The following is a 19,640-nucleotide window of genomic DNA, read 5'->3' as shown; positions in this document are numbered from 1 at the left end:
AATTGACTAGGTATCCCCCTTTCCCATACAGCATGCCAGAGGCCATAACTATCAAAGATATCAGGGAGGTTGAGTGCTGTCTACAAGGGGAAAGTGGATAGGGATTGTTCAGTGTGATAGAGTGGTGACTTGGCCAAAGTGTCTCTTAATGGTCCCATGTATTAAGGATCCATGCAGGCTGAGAGCCCATCTGTCTCGCCATCTCTGTTCACTAACAGTACCCTTACCTTGACACAGAAACACATATCACTGACCTCTGTTCACTAACAGTACCCTTACCTTAACACAGAAACACATATCACTGACCTCTGTTCACTAACAGTAGCCTTACCTTAACACAGAAACACATATCACTGACCTCTGTTCACTAACAGTACCCTTACCTTGACACAGAAACACATATCACTGACCTCTGTTCACTAACAGTACCCTTACCTTGACACAGAAACACATATCACTGACCTCTGTTCACTAACAGTACCCTTACCTTAACACAGAAACACATATCACTGACCTCTGTTCACTGTTAGTACCCTTACCTTAAAACAGAAACACATATCACTGACCTCTGTTCACTAACAGTACTCTTACCTTGACACAGAAACACATATTACTGACCTCTGTTCACTGTTAGTACCCTTACCTTGACACAGAAACACATATCACTGACCTCTGTTCACTAACAGTACCCTTACCTTGACACAGAAACACATATCACTGACCTCTGTTCACTAACAGTACCCTTACCCGGTCTGCAGGACCCGGCCTCGCCCTACTACAATCTGAAGTCAAACGTCTACTGTTTGCTGATGATCTGGTGCTTCTGTCCCCAACCAAGGAGGGCCTAGAGCAGCACCTAGATATTCTGCACAGATTCTGTCAGACCTGGGCCCTGACAGACCTGGGACCTGACAGGGCTGGCGCCTGACAGACCTGGGCCCTGACAGACCTGGGCCCTGACCGAGCTGGGCCCTGACAGACCTGGGCCCTGACAGAGCTGGGCCCTGACAGACCTGGGCCCTGACAGACCTGGGCCCTGACAGAGCTGGGCCCTGACAGACCTGGGCCCTGACAGACCTGGGCCCTGACAGAGCTGGGCCCTGACAGAGCTGGGCCCTGACAGACCTGGGCCCTGACAGACCTGGGTCCTGACAGACCTGGGCCCTGACAGACCTGGGCCCTGACAGTAAATCTCAGTAAGACCAAAATAATGTTCCATAAAAGGTCCAGTCACCAGGACCACAAATACAAATTCCATCTAGACACCGTTGCCCTCGAGCACACAAAAAACTATACATACCTCGGCCTAAACATCAGCGCCACAGGTAACTTCCACAAAGCTGTGAACAATCTGAGGGACAAGGCAAGAAGGGCCTTCTATTCCACCAAAAGGAACATAAAATATCGACATACCAATTCGGATCTGGCTACAAATACTTGAATCGGTTATAGAACCCATTGCCCTTTATGGATGTGAGGTCTGGGGTCCATTCACCAACCAAGACATCACAAAATGGGACAACCACCAAATTGATACTCCGCATGCAGAATTCTGCAAAACTATCTTCCCTGTACAATGTCGAACAAAAAATAATGCATGCAGAATGCACACAGAATTAGGCCGATACCCACTAATTATCAAAATCCAGAAAAGAGCCATTAACATCCTTTTAGGTAGTTGTAGAATTTATTCCCAATCCTTCCACAAGAAAGCAATCACCTACAGAGAGATTAACCTGGAAAAGAGTCCCCTAAGCAAGCTGGTCCTGGGGCTCTGTTGACAAAACACAAACAGACCCCACAGAGCCCAAGGACAGCAACACAATTAGACCAAATCACGAGAAAACACAAACAGACCCCACAGAGCCCCAGGACAGCAACACAATTAGACCCCACAGAGCCCCAGGACAGCAACACAATTAGACCCAACCATGAGAAAACACAAACAGACCCACAGAGCCCCAGGACAGCAACACAATTAGACCAAATCATGAGAAAACACAAACAGACCCCACAGAGCCCCAGCATAGCAACACAATTAGACCCCACAGAGCACTAGGACAGCAACACAATTAGACCCCACAGAGCACTAGGACAGCAACAATAATTCGACCCCACAGAGCCCCAGGACAGTCGCACAATTAGACCCCACAGAGCCCCAGGACAGCAACACAATTAGACCCCACAGAGCACTAGGACAGCAACAATAATTCGACCCCACAGAGCCCCAGGACAGCAGCACAATTAGACCCCACAGAGCCCCAGGACAGCAACACAATTAGACCCCACAGAGCCCCAGGACAGCAACACAATTAGACCCCACAGAGCCCCAGGACAGCAACACAATTAGACCCCACAGAGCCCCAGGACAGCAGCACAATTAGACCCCACAGAGCACTAGGACAGCAACAATAATTCGACCCCACAGAGCCCCAGGACAGCAGCACAAACACACCCACAGAGCCCCAGAACAGCAACACAATTAGACCGCACAGAGCCCCAGGACAGCAACACAATTAGACCCCACAGAGCACTAGGACAGCAACACAATTAGACCCCACAGAGCCCCAGGACAGCAACAATAATTAGACCCCACAGAGCCCCAGGACAGCAGCACAATTAGACCCCGCAGAGCCCCAGGACAGCAACACAATTAGACCCAACCATGAGAAAACACAAACAGACCCATAGAGCCCCAGGACAGCAACACAATTAGACCAAATCATGAGAAAACACAAACAGACCCCGCAGAGCCCCAGGACAGCAACACAATTAGACCCAACCATGAGAAAACACAAACAGACCCACAGAGCCCCAGGACAGCAACACAATTAGACCCAACCATGAGAAAACACAAACACACCCACAGAGCCCCAGGACAGCAACACAATTAGACCCCACAGAGCACTAGGACAGCAACACAATTAGACCCAACCATGAGAAAACACAAACACACCCACAGAGCCCCAGCATAGCAACACAATTAGACCCCACAGAGCACTAGGACAGCAACACAATTAGACCCCACAGAGCACTAGGACAGCAACACAATTAGACCCCACAGAGCCCCAGGACAGCAACACAATTAGACCCCACAGAGCCCCAGGACAGCAACACAATTAGACCCCACAGAGCCCCAGGACAGCAACACAATTAGACCCCACAGAGCCCCAGGACAGCAACACAATTAGACCCCACAGAGCCCCAGGACAGCAACACAATTAGACCCCACAGAGCACTAGGACAGCAACACAATTAGACCCCACAGAGCACTAGGACAGCAGCACAATTAGACCCCACAGAGCCCCAGGACAGCAACACAATTAGACCCCGCAGAGCCCCAGGACAGCAACACAATTAGACCAAATCATGAGAAAACACAAACAGACCCCACAGAGCCCCAGGACAGCAACACAATTAGATCCAACCATGAGAAAACACAAACAGACCCCATAGAGCCCCAGGACAGCAACACAATTAGACCAAATCACAAGAAAACACAAACAGACCCCACAGAGCCCCAGGACAGCAACACAATTAGACCCCACAGAGCCCCAGGACAGCAACACAATTAGACCAAATCATGAGAAAACACAAACAGACCCCACAGAGCCCCAGGACAGCAACACAATTAGACCAAATCATGAGAAAACACAAACAGACCCACAGAGCCCCAGGACAGCAACACAATTAGACCCAACCATGAGAAAACACAAAGGCATTTACTTGACACATTGGAAAGAACTCACAAAAAACTGAGCAAACTAGAATGCTATTTGTCCCTAAACAGAGAGTACACAGTGGTAGAATACCTGTCCACTGTGACTGACCCTAAACAGAGAGTACACAGTGGTAGAATACCTGTCCACTGTGACTGACCCTAAACAGAGAGTACACAGTGGTAGAATACCTGTCCACTGTGACTGACCCTAAACAGAGAGTACACAGTGGCAGAATACCTGACCACTGTGACTGACCCTAAACAGAGAGTACACAGTGGTAGAATACCTGTCCACTGTGACTGACCCTAAACAGAGAGTACACAGTGGTAGAATACCTGTCCACTGTGACTGGCCCTAAACAGAGAGTACACAGTGGTAGAATACCTGTCCACTGTGACTGACCCTAAACAGAGAGTACACAGTGGTAGAACACCTGTCCACTGTGACTGACCCTAAACAGAGAGTACACAGTGGTAGAATACCTGTCCACTGTGACTGGCCCTAAACAGAGAGTACACAGTGGTAGAATACCTGTCCACTGTGACTGACCCTAAACAGAGAGTACACAGTGGTAGAATACCTGTCCACTGTGACTGACCCTAAACAGAGAGTACACAGTGGTAGAATACCTGTCCACTGTGACTGACCATAAATAGAGAGTACACATTGGTAGAACACCTGTCCACTGTGACTGACCCTAAACAGAGAGTACACAGTGGCAGAATACCTGTCCACTGTGACTGACCCTAAACAGAGAGTACACAGTGGTAGAATACCTGTCCACTGTGACTGACCCTAAACAGAGAGTACACAGTGGTAGAATACCTGTCCACTGTGACTGACCATAAATAGAGAGTACACATTGGTAGAACACCTGTCCACTGTGACTGACCCTAAACAGAGAGTACACAGTGGCAGAATACCTGTCCACTGTGACTGACCCTAAACAGAGAGTACACAGTGGCAGAATACCTGACCACTGTGACTGACCCTAAACAGAGAGTACACAGTGGCAGAATACCTGACCACTGTGACTGACCCTAAACAGAGAGTACACAGTGGTAGAATACCTGTCCACTGTGACTGACCCTAAACAGAGAGTACACAGTGGCAGAATACCTGACCACTGTGACTGACCCTAAACAGAGAGTACACAGTGGCAGAATACCTGACCACTGTGACTGACCCTAAACAGAGAGTACACAGTGGCAGAATACCTGACCACTGTGACTGACCCTAAACAGAGAGTACACAGTGGCAGAATACCTGACCACTGTGACTGACCCAAACTTAAGGAAAGCTTTGACTATGTACAGACTCAGTGAGCATAGCCTTGCTATTGAAAAAGGCCGCCGTAGGCAGACCTGGCTCTCAAGAGAAGACAGGCTATGTGCACACTGCCCACAAAATGAGGTGGAAACTGAGCTGCACTTCCTAATCTCCTGCCAAATGTATGACCATATCCCTCAGATTACACAGATCCACAAAGAATTTGAAAAAACAAACCCGATTTCGATAAACTCCCATATCTACTGGGTGAAATTCCACAGTGTGCCATCACAGCAGCAAGATGTGTGACCTGTTGCCACAAGAAAAGGGCAACCAGTGAAGAACAAACACCATTGTAAATACAACCCATATTTATGTTTATTTATTTTCCCTTTTGTACTTTAACCATTTGCACATCGTTACAACGATGTACATACAGTATTTGAACACACTGTACATATATTTTTTCTATTGTGTTATTGACTGTACGTTTGTTTATGTGTAACTCTGTGTTGTTGATTTTGTCACACTGCTTTGCTTTATCTTGGCCAGGTCGCAGTTGTAAATGAGAACTTGTTCTCAACTGGCCTACCTATTCTTTTGGAACTTCTGTGAGTGTGATGTTTGCTGTTCATTTTTATTATTTATTTCACTTTTGTTTCTTATCTACTTGCTTTGGCAACGCTAACATATGTTTCCCATGCAAATAAAACCCCTTGAATTTATTTGAAATGAATTGAGACCAGAGAGAGAGAGAGAGAGAGAGAGAGAGAGAGAGAGACCAGAGAGAGAGTGAGAGACCAGAGAGAGAGAGACCAGAGAAAGAGAGATATTTATTATTTATTTTATATTGTGTCCTTTACCATTTGTACATTGTTAAAACACTGTATATGTAATATGACATTTGTAATGTCTTTATTGTTCTGAAACTTCTGAATGTGTAATGGTTACTGTTAATTTTTATTGTTTATTTCACTTTATATATTCACTTTATATATTATCTACCTCACTTGCTTTGGCAATGTTAACACATGTTTCCCATGCCAATAAAGCCCTTGAATTGAAATTGAATTGAGAGACCAGAGATAGTGAGACCAGAGAGAAAGAGAGAGAGAGAGAGACCAGAGAGTAAGAGAGAGACCAGAGAGAGAGACCAGAGAAAGAGAGAGACCAGAGATAGTGAGACCCAGAGAGACCAGAGAGACTAGAGAGATAGACCAGAGAGAGTGAGAGACCAGAGAGACCAGAGAAAGAGAGATATTTATTATTTATTTTATATTGTGTCCTTTACCATTTGTACATTGTTAAAACACTGTATATGTAATATGACATTTGTAATGTCTTTATTGTTCTGAAACTTCTGAATGTGTAATGGTTACTGTGTTAATTTTTATTGTTTATTTCACTTTATATATTCACTTTATATATTATCTACCTCACTTGCTTTGGCAATGTTAACACATGTTTCCCATGCCAATAAAGCCCTTGAATTGAAATTGAATTGAGAGACCAGAGATAGTGAGACCAGAGAGAAGAGAGAGAGAGAGAGACCAGAGAGTAAGAGAGAGACCAGAGAGAGAGACCAGAGAAAGAGAGAGACCAGAGATAGTGAGACCAGAGAAAGAGAGCGAGAGAGACCAGAGAGACTAGAGAGAGAGACCAGAGAGACTAGAGAGAGAGACCAGAGAGACTAGAGAGAGAGAGAGAGTGAGAGAGAGACCAGAGACCAGAGAGCGAGAGAGAAACCAGAGAAAGAGAGAGAGACAGCGAGAGAGACCAGAGAGACTAGAGAGAGAGAGACCAGAGAGACTAGAGAGAGAGAGACCAGAGAGACTAGAGAGAGGGAGACCAGAGAGACCAGAGAGAGAGAGAGAAAGAGAGCGAGAGAGATAGAGAGCGGAGAGAGACCAGAGTTGGAGAGAGATGCAGAAAAAGCAAAGGGAGAGAGGGGTAGAGAGAGAGATCGGAGAGAGTGCGTGCAACCAAGCTGCTTAAGGCCTGCTCTGCTGGACAACCATTACAATCCACTGATCTCCTGACTGGCAAGGAGGGTAGCATACAGCATACAGCACGTCAGTCATTCTCCACAGTTCACCCATCTCTACTGTTCCTGACGGGGAACAACAGTATCCATTCACCAGGTTCACAGGGCCAAGCTCAACACTGGATTCATGACCGCATAGGGCTGGAAAAGTGAATTACATATTTATACACACATCCATAAAAACAAGTCGAAAGAAAGTCCACCTTACGGGCACTCTATCCCACACAACATTAGGCTACATTAAACACCCTTTCATTTCCCCTTAATCACAATTAGAAAAGGTAAGAGAAAGACTTATGACAAGCCTATTTGATAACAATGGTCGTTTTAAAGGATTGTCCATTTTACAAAAGACACCTCTCACATAATCCAGTACAGGGTCAAAGGTCAGGCAATGGCTATCCACCAGAGTCCTCTCACATAATCCAGTATAGGGTCAAAGGTCAGGCAATGGCTGTCCACCAGTCCTCTCACATAATCCGGTACAGGGTCAAAGGTCAATGCTGTCTCAGCCTCCAGTATCTATGCTGCAGTAGTTTATGTGTCGGGGGGCTAGGATCAGTCTGTTATATCTGGAGTATTTCTCCAGTCATATCCGCTGTTCTGTGTCAATTTAAGTATGCTCTCTCTAACTCTCTCTCTCTCTCTTTCTTTATTTCTCTCTCTCAGAGGACCATGCCTCAGGACTACCTGGCATGATGACTCCTTGCTGTCCCCTGTCCACCTGGGCGTGCTGCTGCTCCAGGTTCAACTGTTCTGACTGCGTCTATGGAACCCTGACCTGTTCACCGGACGTGCTACCTGTCCCAGACCTGCTGTTTTCAACTCTCCAGAGACAGCAGGAGAGGTAGAGATGAATGGTCGGCTATGAAAAGCCAACTGACATCTACTCCTGAGGTGCTGACCTGTTGCACCCTCGACATCCACTGTGATTATTATTATTTGACCATGCTGGTCATCTAGGAACATTTGAACATCTTGGCCATGTTCTGTTATAATCTCCACCCGGCACAGCCAGAAGAGGACTGGCCACCCCACATCGCCTGGTTCCTCTCTAGGTTTCTTCCTAGGTTCTGGCCTTTCTAGGGAGTTTTTCCTAGCCACTGTGTTTCTACACCTGCATTGCTTGCTGTTTGGGGTTTTAGGCTGGGTTTCTGTACAGCACTTTGAGATATCAGCTGATGTATGAAGGGCTTTATAAATACATTTGATTTGATTTGAATGGCTATCCGCCAGAGTCAAAGACTTATTGAAATTACACTGGAGACAATGTTCCTGGTCTGTGGCACGACCACCTGATGAGTTGTCTGTCGGTACACTGTTGTGAGGGTTGTTGAGCTGTCTGTCTGTACACTGATGTGAGGGTTGTTGAGCTGTCTGTCTGTACACTGATGTGAGGGTTGTTGAGCTGTCTGTCTGTACACTGATGTGAGGGTTGTTGAGCTGTCTGTCTGTACACTGATGTGAGGGTTGTTGAGCTGTCTGTCTGTACACTGATGTGAGGGTTGTTGAGCTGTCTGTCTGTACACTGATGTGAGGGTTGTTGAGCTGTCTGTCTGTACACTGATGTGAGGGTTGTTGAGCTGTCTGTCTGTACACTGATGTGAGGGTTGTTGAGCTGTCTGTCTGTACACTGATGTGAGGGTTGTTGAGCTGTCTGTCTGTACACTGATGTGAGGGTTGTTGAGTTGTCTGTCTGTACACTGATGTGAGGGTTGTTGAGCTGTCTGTCTGTACACTGATGTGAGGGTTGTTGAGCTGTCTGTCTGTACACTGATGTGAGGGTTGTTGAGCTGTCTGTCTGTACACTGATGTGAGGGTTGTTGAGCTGTCTGTCTGTACACTGATGTGAGGGTTGTTGAGCTGTCTGTCTGTACACTGATGTGAGGGTTGTTGAGCTGTCTGTCTGTACACTGATGTGAGGGTTGTTGAGCTGTCTGTCTGTACACTGATGTGAGGGTTGTTGAGCTGTCTGTCTGTACACTGATGTGAGGTTGTTGAGCTGTCTGTCTGTACACTGTTGTGAGGGTTGTTGAGCTGTCTGTCTACACTGATGTGAGGGTTGTTGAGCTGTCTGTCTGTACACTGATGTGAGGGTTGTTGAGCTGTCTGTCTGTACACTGATGTGAGGGTTGTTGAGCTGTCTGTCTGTACACTGATGCTGAGGGTTGTTGAGCTGTCTGTCTGTACACTGATGTGAGGGTTGTTGAGCTGTCTGTCTGTACACTGATGTGAGGGTTGTTGAGCTGTCTGTCTGTACACTGATGTGAGGGTTGTTGAGGTGTCTGTCTGTACACTGATGTGAGGGTTGTTGAGCTGTCTGTCTGTACACTGATGTGGGGGTTGTTGAGGTGTCTGTCTGTACACTGATGTGGGGGTTGTTGAGGTGTCTGTCTGTACACTGATGTGAGGGTTGTTGAGCTGTCTGTCTGTACACTGATGTGAGGGTTGTTGAGCTGTCTGTCTGTACACTGATGTGAGGGTTGTTGAGCTGTCTGTCTGTACACTGATGTGAGGGTTGCTCACAACAACACCGTGACTGCTACTATAAATGACTCCTGAAGAAAAAGCATCATGGATGATAACAAAAGACTACGAGTGAAAGAGGGAAATGAACACAGAGAGTTAGTGGCTTGACGACTATTTGTTGATGCTCAGTAGGTCAGTTTATTTGAGACAGGAAATGCTCTGCTGTACCGCCTGCCAAACAGTTTATGCGGTGTCAGATTTCTCCATCGCCCTCTGTGACGAACAAAGGGCCCCCCGCGAGGCTCCCGCAGCCTTGGCTATTCAGATATGACAGGCCTGGACCATATGACAGGCCTGGAGGCTGTGTGAGATGATATCCCTCCCCCAGGTTCCCACCAACAGCAGGGCCAGGGAGGATCTAAGTCTATCAACATTAGCTGAAATGCAACATGGACTATTGATTGCAATTACACAACCGCCCCCCAATTACACAACCGCCCCCCAATTACACAACCGCCCCCCAATTACACAACCGCCCCCCAATTACACAACAGCTGCTTTCTAGCACTTGTGCGTTAACAGATCATTTGTAGCTGTCATCAACAGGCTAAGACCATCAGCCCATCAGACAATCAGACCATCAGACAATCAGCCCATCAGCCCATCAGCCCATCAGACCATCAGACCATCAGCCCATCAGCCCATCAGACAATCAGACCATCAGCCCATCAGCCCATCAGACCATCAGCCCATCAGCCCATCAGCCCATCAGCCTATCGGACAATCAGCCCATCAGCCCATCAGACAATCAGACAATCAGACCAACAGCCCATCAGACCATCAGACAATCAGACCATCAGACCATCAGACCATCAGACCATCAGACCATCAGACAATCAGACCATCAGACCATCAGACCATCAGACCATCAGACAATCAGACCATCAGACCATCAGACAATCAGACAATCAGACCATCAGACCATCAGACAATCAGACCATCAGACCATCAGACCATCAGACAATCAGACCATCAGACCATCAGACCATCAGACCATCAGACCATCAGACAATCAGACCATCAGACCATCAGACCATCAGACAATCAGACAATCAGACCATCAGACCATCAGACCATCAGACCATCAGACCATCAGACAATCAGACCATCAGACCATCAGACCATCAGCCCATCAGACAATCAGACCATCAGACCATCAGACCATCAGACAATCAGCCCATCAGCCCATCAGCCCATCAGCCCATCAGACCATCAGACCATCAGCCCATCAGACAATCAGACATCAGACCATCAGCCCATCAGACCATCAGCCCATCAGCCCATCAGACCATCAGACCATCAGCCCATCAGCCCATCAGCCCATCAGCCCATCAGCCCATCAGCCCATCAGACAATCAGACCATCAGCCCATCGGACAATCAGCCCATCAGCCCATCAGCCCATCAGCCTATCAGACAATCAGACAATCAGACCATCAGACCATCAGACCATCAGCCCAACAGCCCATCAGCCCATCAGCCCATCAGCCTATCAGACAATCAGACCATCAGCCCATCAGACAATCAGACAATCAGACCATCAGACCATCAGACAATCAGACCATCAGACCAACAGCCCATCAACCCATCAGACTGGTACATCAGAGAAGATAGATTCCAGAGCCCTTAATTTGAGAGGAATATTTTCTAAAGTGGCCAAGGCATTTCTGTTTAATCTAATAATCGGGACAGAGAGAGAGCGAGAGAGAGAGAGACAGAGAGACAGACAGAGAGAGTGAGTGCTAAATCCTGTTTTGTTTCAAAGGTAGACTTTTGAGTTGCTGCCGTCACCACCAGCATCAGCAGCAACACATTCAAAGCTGATGACGTCCATTATGGTTCTAATGGTATTCACAGAGAGAAACCTGGGTATTCACAGAGAGAAACCTGGGTATTCACAGAGAGAAACCTGGGTATTCACAGAGAGAAACCTGGGTATTCACAGAGAGAAACCTGGGTATTCACAGAGAGAAAGAGTATTCACAGAGAGAAACCTGGGTATTCACAGAGAGAACCCTGGCTCTGCTCTGGGCACGGAGAAACAGAGAGACATCTCAGGGATGGGCCCTATCCACTGGCACGTCACTCTACTCCAACAATAAACACAGGGTCTCTGCCCAGTGTGTCCTCTCAGAAACATCATAAGCTGGCTAATCAGTAGAAGAGTGGACAGTGTATGCTTCCAAAATCCAACATTTGCATTTATCCAATCCATGACTTTCTATTTGGAGCCATACAATATCTACCGACCAAAGAGAATCTATTCAGCTCATTATGACTTCTTAGTGGCCATTTTGGATTACAATCTTTCAGACAGAAAGAGTACAATACATTTGTGTTGTAATGTAGACTGAAATCCAATCGCCCAGAATGGTGGGGGATCCGTCACAATCTCCCCGTTACGTTGCTGAAGGAGATCCTGCTCTGCCTCTAAGGGTATTTACATGTTTCACCGAGGAATTACTTACAAGGTGTGTGTGTGTGTGTGTGTGTGTGTGTGTGTGTGTGTGTGTGTGTGTGTGTGTGTGTGTGTGTGTGTGTGTGTGTGTGTGTGTGTGTGTGTGTGTGTGTGTGTGTGTGTGTGTGTGTGTGTGTGTGTGTGGACATAGGTCTCGTGTGCAATCACAGTCCTGTCCCATTCCACTGAGAGTCCCCACTTCACCAGAACAACAGAGCTGTGCTTCCAGCTTCATGACTCCTACCAGCCACCATACGTTGGCCGCCAGTTGGAGGATGTCAAATAATATTCACGCAGCTGCTGCAACCAGGCCATTCTCAACTTCGTAGTTGTCCTTAGTCGGTCATATTCACAATGGCTTCCTTCTAAAAATGCATATCCCTCGTCTCCTCCTCCAGAATCCTTTGTCTGAATAAATAATATGAAGGTGTGGTGACAGAGAGCCTGGACAGTAGCAGAGAGCCTGGACAGTAACAGAGAGCCTGGACGGTAACAGAGAGCCTGGACGGTAACAGAGAGCCTGGACAGTAACAGAGAGCCTGGACAGTAACAGAGAGCCTGGACGGTAACAGAGAGCCTGGACAGTAACAGAGAGCCTGGACTGTAACAGAGAGCCTGGACAGTAACAGAGAGCCTGGACAGTAACAGAGAGCCTGGACGGTAACAGAGAGCCTGGACAGTAACAGAGAGCCTGGACAGTAACAGAGAGCCTGGACGGTAACAGAGAGCCTGGACAGTAACAGAGAGCCTGGACTGTAACAGAGAGCCTGGACAGTAACAGAGAGCCTGGACAGTAACAGAGAGCCTGGACGGTAACAGAGAGCCTGGACAGTAACAGAGAGCCTGGACTGTAACAGAGAGCCTGGACAGTAACAGAGAGCCTGGACAGTAACAGAGAGCCTAGACAGTAACAGAGAGCCTGGACGGTAACAGAGAGCCTGGACAGTAACAGAGAGCCTGGACGGTAACAGAGAGCCTGGACAGTAACAGAGAGCCTGGACTGTAACAGAGAGCCTGGACAGTAACAGAGAGCCTGGACAGTAACAGAGAGCCTGGACAGTAACAGAGAGCCTGGACAGTAACAGAGAGCCTGGACGGTAACAGAGAGCCTGGACAGTAACAGAGAGCCTGGACAGTAACAGAGAGCCTGGACAGTAACAGAGAGCCTGGACAGTAACAGAGAGCCTGGACGGTAACAGAGAGCCTGGACGGTAACAGAGAGCCTGGACGGTGACAGAGAGCCTGGACGGTAACAGAGAGCCTAGACGGTAACAGAGAGCCTGGACGGTAACAGAGAGCCTGGACGGTAACAGAGAGCCTGGACGGTAACAGAGAGCCTGGACAGTAACAGAGAGCCTGGACAGTAACAGAGAGCCTGGACGGTAACAGAGAGCCTGGACGGTAACAGAGAGCCTGGACGGTGACAGAGAGCCTGGACGGTAACAGAGAGCCTAGACGGTAACAGAGAGCCTGGACGGTAACAGAGAGCCTGGACGGTAACAGAGAGCCTGGACGGTAACAGAGAGCCTGGACGGTAACAGAGAGCCTGGACGGTAACAGAGAGCCTGGACAGTAACAGAGAGTCTGGACGGTAACAGAGAGCCTGGACGGTAACAGAGAGCCTGGACGGTAACAGAGAGCCTGGACGGTAACAGAGAGCCTGGACGGTAACAGAGAGCCTGGACGGTAACAGAGAGCCTGGACAGTAACAGAGAGCCTAGACAGCAACAGAGAGCCTGGACTGTAACAGAGCGCCTGGACAGTAACAGAGAGCCTGGACAGTAACAGAGAGCCTAGACAGTAACAGAGAGCCTGGACGGTAACAGAGAGCCTAGACAGTAACAGAGAGCCTGGACGGTAACAGAGAGCCTGGACGGTAACAGAGAGCCTGGACGGTAACAGAGAGCCTAGACAGTAACAGAGAGCCTGGACTGTAACAGAGAGCCTAGACAGTAACAGAGAGCCTAGACAGTAACAGAGAGCCTGGACTGTAACAGAGAGCCTGGACGGTAACAGAGAGCCTGGACAGTAACAGAGAGCCTGGACAGTAACAGAGAGCCTGGACGGTAACAGAGAGCCTGGACGGTAACAGAGAGCCTGGACGGTAACAGAGAGCCTGGACAGTAACAGAGAGCCTAGACAGTAACAGAGAGCCTGGACGGTAACAGAGAGCCTGGACAGTAACAGAGAGTCTGGACGGTAACAGAGGGTCTTGACGGTAACAGAGAGCCTGGACGGTAACAGAGAGCCTGGACGGTAACAGAGAGCCTGGACGGTAACAGAGAGCCTAGACAGTAACAGAGAGCCTGGACGGTAACAGAGAGCCTGGACGGTAACAGAGAGCCTGGACGGTAACAGAGAGCCTAGACAGTAACAGAGAGCCTGGACTGTAACAGAGAGCCTAGACAGTAACAGAGAGCCTGGACTGTAACAGAGAGCCTGGACGGTAACAGAGAGCCTGGACAGTAACAGAGAGCCTGGACAGTAACAGAGAGCCTGGACGGTAACAGAGAGCCTGGACGGTAACAGAGAGCCTGGACGGTAACAGAGAGCCTGGACAGTAACAGAGAGCCTAGACAGTAACAGAGAGCCTGGACGGTAACAGAGAGCCTGGACAGTAACAGAGAGTCTGGACGGTAACAGAGGGTCTTGACGGTAACAGAGAGCCTGGACGGTAACAGAGAGCCTGGACGGTAACAGAGAGTCTGGACGGTAACAGAGAGTCTGGACGGTAACAGAGAGCCTAGACAGTAACAGAGAGCCTGGACGGTAACAGAGAGTCTGGACAGTAACAGAGAGCCTGGACAGTAACAGAGAGTCTGGACAGTAACAGAGAGCCTGGACGGTAACAGAGGGTCTTGACGGTAACAGAGAGCCTGGACGGTAACAGAGAGTCTGGACAGTAACAGAGAGTCTGGACAGTAACAGAGAGCCTGGACAGTAACAGAGAGTCTGGACAGTAACAGAGAGCCTGGACGGTAACAGAGAGCCTGGACGGTAACAGAGAGCCTGGACAGTAACAGAGGGTCTGGACGGTAACAGAGAGCCTGGACGGTAACAGAGAGCCTGGACGGTAACAGAGAGCCTGGACAGTAACAGAGAGCCTGGACGGTAACAGAGAGCCTGGACAGTAACAGAGAGCCTAGACAGTAACAGAGAGCCTGGACGGTAACAGAGAGCCTGGACAGTAACAGAGAGCCTGGACGGTAACAGAGAGCCTGGACAGTAACAGAGAGCCTGGACGGTAACAGAGAGTCTGGACAGTAACAGAGAGCCTGGACGGTAACAGAGAGTCTGGACAGTAACAGAGAGCCTGGACGGTAACAGAGGGTCTTGACGGTAACAGAGAGCCTGGACGGTAACAGAGAGCCTGGACAGTAACAGAGAGCCTAGACAGTAACAGAGAGCCTGGACAGTAACAGAGAGCCTGGACGGTAACAGAGAGCCTGGACAGTAACAGAGAGCCTGGACAGTAACAGAGAGCCTGGACGGTAACAGAGAGCCTGGACGGTAACAGAGAGCCTGGACGGTAACAGAGAGTCTGGACAGTAACAGAGAGCCTGGACAGTAACAGAGAGCCTGGACGGTAACAGAGAGCCTGGACAGTAACAGAGAGCCTAGACAGTAACAGAGAGCCTGGAGAGTAACAGAGAGCCTGGACGGTAACAGAGAGCCTGGACAGTAACAGAGAGCCTGGACAGTAACAGAGAGCCTGGACGGTAACAGAGAGCCTGGACGGTAACAGAGAGCCTGAACGGTAACAGAGAGTAGGGTCAGAACATGACAAATGACTCCGAAACCACAACAAACACAGTACACACAAGTGTAAACTCCTTTCTCCCAGAGCATTTGCAAAATGTATATTTAGATAACAAATCAAACTGTATTTGTCACATACGCCGAAAACAACAGACCTTACTGTGAAAAGCTTTACTTGCAAGCCCTTAATCAACAATGCAGTTCAAGAAGAGATAAGAAAATATTTACTAAATAAACTAAAGTAAAAAAATCGAATCAATCAAAAAGTAACAATAAATGTGCATAACAATAATGAGGATATATACAGGGGGTACCGTTACCGAGTCAATATACAGGTTAGTCAAGGTCATTTGTAAAGTGACTATACACGGTAAAAACAATTGCGGGGGGGCTGTTAGGAAGCCTTTTGGACCTAGACATGGCGCTCCGGTACCACTTTGCCGTGCGTTAGCAGAGAGAACCGTCTATGACTATGGTGGTTGGAGTCTTTGGCAATTTTTAGGGCCTTTCTCTGACACCGCCTGGTGTAGAGGTCCTGGATGGCAGGCAGGTTAGCCTCGGTGATGTACTGGGCCGTACGCACTACTCTCTGTGCCGCCTTGTGGTCGAAGGCCGAGCATTTGCCATACCAGGCGGTATCAGGATGCTCTCGATGGTGCCACTGTACAACTTTTTGAGGATCTGAGGACCCATGACAAATCATTTCAGTCTCCTGAGGGGGAATAGGCATTGTCATCACAACTGTCTTGGTGTGTTTGGACCATGATAGTTTGTTGGTGATGTGGACACTAAGACACTCTAAGCTCTCAACCTGCTCCTCTACAGCCCTGTCGATTAGAACGGGGGCGTGCTCGGCACTCCTTTTCCTTTGTCTTGATCACGTTGAGGGAGAGGTTGTTGTGCTGGCACCACACTGCCTGGTCTCTGATCTCCTCCCTTTTCCTCTGTCTTGATCACGTTGAGGGAGAGGTTGTTGTGCTGGCACCACACTGCCTGGTCTCTGATCTCCTCCCTTTTCCTCTGTCTTGATCACGTTGAGGGAGAGGTTGTTGTGCTGGCACCACACTGCCTGGTCTCTGATCTCCTCCCTTTTCCTCTGTCTTGATCACGTTGAGGGAGAGGTTGTTGTGCTGGCACCACACTGCCTGGTCTCTGATCTCCTCCCTTTTCCTCTGTCTTGATCACGTTGAGGAGAGGTTGTTGTGCTGGCACCACACTGCCTGGTCTCTGATCTCCTCCCTTTTCCTTTGTCTTGATCACGTTGAGGAGAGGTTGTTGTGCTGGCACCACACTGCCTGGTCTCTGATCTCCTCCCTTTTCCTCTGTCTTGATCACGTTGAGGGAGAGGTTGTTGTGCTGGCACCACACTGCCTGGTCTCTGATCTCCTCCCTTTTCCTCTGTCTTGATCACGTTGAGGGAGAGGTTGTTGTGCTGGCACCACACTGCCTGGTCTCTGATCTCCTCCCTTTTCCTCTGTCTTGATCACGTTGAGGGAGAGGTTGTTGTGCTGGCACCACACTGCCTGGTCTCTGATCTCCTCCCTTTTCCTCTGTCTTGATCACGTTGAGGGAGAGGTTGTTGTGCTGGCACCACACTGCCTGGTCTCTGATCTCCTCCCTTTTGGCTGTCATTGTTGTGTCGTCGGCAAACTTAATGATGATGTTGGAGTCGTGCTTGGCCCCGCAGTCATGGGTGAACAGGGAGCACAGGAGGGGACTAAGCATGCACCCCTGAGTGGCCCCCGTGTTGATGATCAGCGTGGCAGATGTGTTGTTGCCTACCCTCACCACCTGGGGGCGGCCCGTCAACTGTGGGACATTATATAGACGCGTGTGCCTTTCCAAATCATGTCCAATTAATTGAATTTACCACTGGTGGACTCCAATCAAGTTGTAGAAACAATTCAAGGACGATCAATTGAAACAGGATGTGCTTTAGCTCAATCTCGAGTCGCATAGCAAAGGATCTGAATACTTATGTAAATAAAGGTTATCTGGTTTTATGTTTTATACATTTGCAAAGATATAAACCTGTTTCCACTTTGTCATTATAGGGTATTTTGTGTAGATTGATGAGATTTGTATTTAATTTAATCCGTTTTAGAATGAGGCTGTAATGTAACAAAATGTGGAAAAGGGAAGGGGTCTGAACACATTCCATATACACTGTACATGTGATATTTCAGTTTTTATTCGTAATACATTTGCCAAAATCTCTAAAAACCTGTTTGTGCTTTGTCCTTATGAGGTATTGTTTGGGGGGGGTCCATTATAGAATAAAGCTGTAACATAAATAAAAAGTGGAAAAAGTCAAAGGGTCTGAATACTTTCCACGTGCACTGTATCTCCTATATATAGGACAGACACTTAAAAAATGTATTCCTTATGATTAATTGTTTTACTGTCTGTTTTGCCATTTATTAATGTGTAATTCAATGCGTTTCTATGGGCTATAGTCGGCCAAATTCAATATTTTATCAAATAATTGTTTTATATATATATATATATATATATATATATATATATTTTTACATTCATGGGTCTTAAAATTCTAAATTAAATAGTTAAAAGATCAATCTTAAAACAATTCCATATGTTAGCTTAGTAGAATCCCCTCTACCCCAAAGGTTAGATGTTTTTAAATATCCATAATTATCCATGTAGCCTATAGGCCTACCGTTGCTGCTGTGTGCCTCTATCTCATCTGCATATTGGATCAATGAAAGAAGGATGGGATTGACCTTAATGGAGGATCAGAGGGTGAAACCTGTTTAACTCGAATGGAATAAAACTCAATAACGTGAGTGAGGCAGGTGAAGATGACAAAACACACCTAAAGTAATTTAAACAAATAAAAGGTCAAGTCAAATAATATGTAAAACCCCCCACCCAACATGGAATGCATCATTTCATGCTTTCAAGTACTTATACAAAATGGAATTCAGATCTTATTGGGACCCATGTTGAGTAAGAGTATCATAGCGCTCCACCAGCTGACCTCCAGTCAGAACTCTAGAGACACATGGACAGGTTGGGTGACACCTCGATAGGCTACAAAGTAACAACACACAAGGCACAATGGCAGACAGATGTATGATAGAAAAAAAGCGAAAGATTACGTAGAGAAAGAAGGTATGGAAATGGTGTACTTACAATAAACACGGAGGTCCTGACAACCTCAGAGACACTTTGCCTTAGTTCAGCCGCAGTGCCAGGTTTACTTAGTCCCCTTGTAAATTTCCTGGTCTCCGGATGTACTGGAACAGACATTTTTGTCGAGTTCTGCCTTTCATCAATTTCTTTCAAGAATTGATTAAACGTCAAATAAAAGTTCAAACTGAATTCATAAACCGGTTAATTAATCAGTTTATTCAACTCCACTAGTGCGCACATTGCGTTTGAAACTGGATCATGTTCAGGTGGTTGAGTATGCCTTTTTGATCTCATAATGTGCACCAATTACAAGTGAAAGTTGTATTGTATTACTTTCACTTGTAGCCGTTACATTCCCCCGCGGAGTTATTGTTGTCATAATAAACCATTCTTCAGAGCTGTCACGGTCTCATTTACCGCTGCCCCTCCGTCTCCAAATGGTCGGTGACGGTGTAGGCTCATGCAACGACGTCAGCCAGAAGAAATCACTAGTATTCTGCCAGCAACACAAATAACGTCACGTCCATATGGTAATGTTGAAACCTTCAAAATAAAAGCGCCCATTTCAAAACATTGCAATGTGGATAACTAATTTAAAGAATAAATAATTGTAATCAATTGCCACTTTTATTGTACCAACAAGAAAAGGCAATAAGTATAAAAACAAATCAAACATATGGTTTAAAAAACATTTTTTCAGCCTAATA

The 19,640-nt window shown here is 47.4% G+C and overlaps 1 protein-coding gene and 1 long non-coding RNA gene across 5 annotated transcripts in view; one reads left to right on the top strand and one right to left on the bottom strand.

Annotated features, from left to right (window-relative positions):
* The window catches only part of LOC118386441 (dedicator of cytokinesis protein 9-like), a 195,835-nt gene extending 176,448 nt beyond the window's left edge, over nucleotides 1-19,387 (bottom strand). For all 4 annotated transcript variants that reach the window (XM_052523007.1, XM_052523015.1, XM_052523017.1 and 1 more), the window contains exon 1: nucleotides 18,934-19,387. In XM_052523007.1, the coding sequence (XP_052378967.1) occupies nucleotides 18,934-19,050 (117 nt within the window). In that variant the 5' untranslated portion in view covers nucleotides 19,051-19,387. The remainder of the gene's footprint in view (nucleotides 1-18,933) is intronic.
* LOC127931179 (uncharacterized) lies at nucleotides 6,432-9,830 on the top strand. Its single transcript, XR_008140216.1, has 3 exons — nucleotides 6,432-9,028; nucleotides 9,202-9,316; nucleotides 9,457-9,830. It is a non-coding gene; the product is annotated as an uncharacterized LOC127931179 (long non-coding RNA).
* Nucleotides 19,388-19,640: the final 253 nt, after the last annotated feature.

The sequence above is a fragment of the Oncorhynchus keta genome, chromosome 7 (genome assembly GCF_023373465.1).
Source record: "Oncorhynchus keta strain PuntledgeMale-10-30-2019 chromosome 7, Oket_V2, whole genome shotgun sequence".
Classification (NCBI taxonomy): Eukaryota; Metazoa; Chordata; class Actinopteri; order Salmoniformes; family Salmonidae; genus Oncorhynchus; species Oncorhynchus keta.
This window is presented reverse-complemented; position numbering and strand designations above follow the sequence as displayed.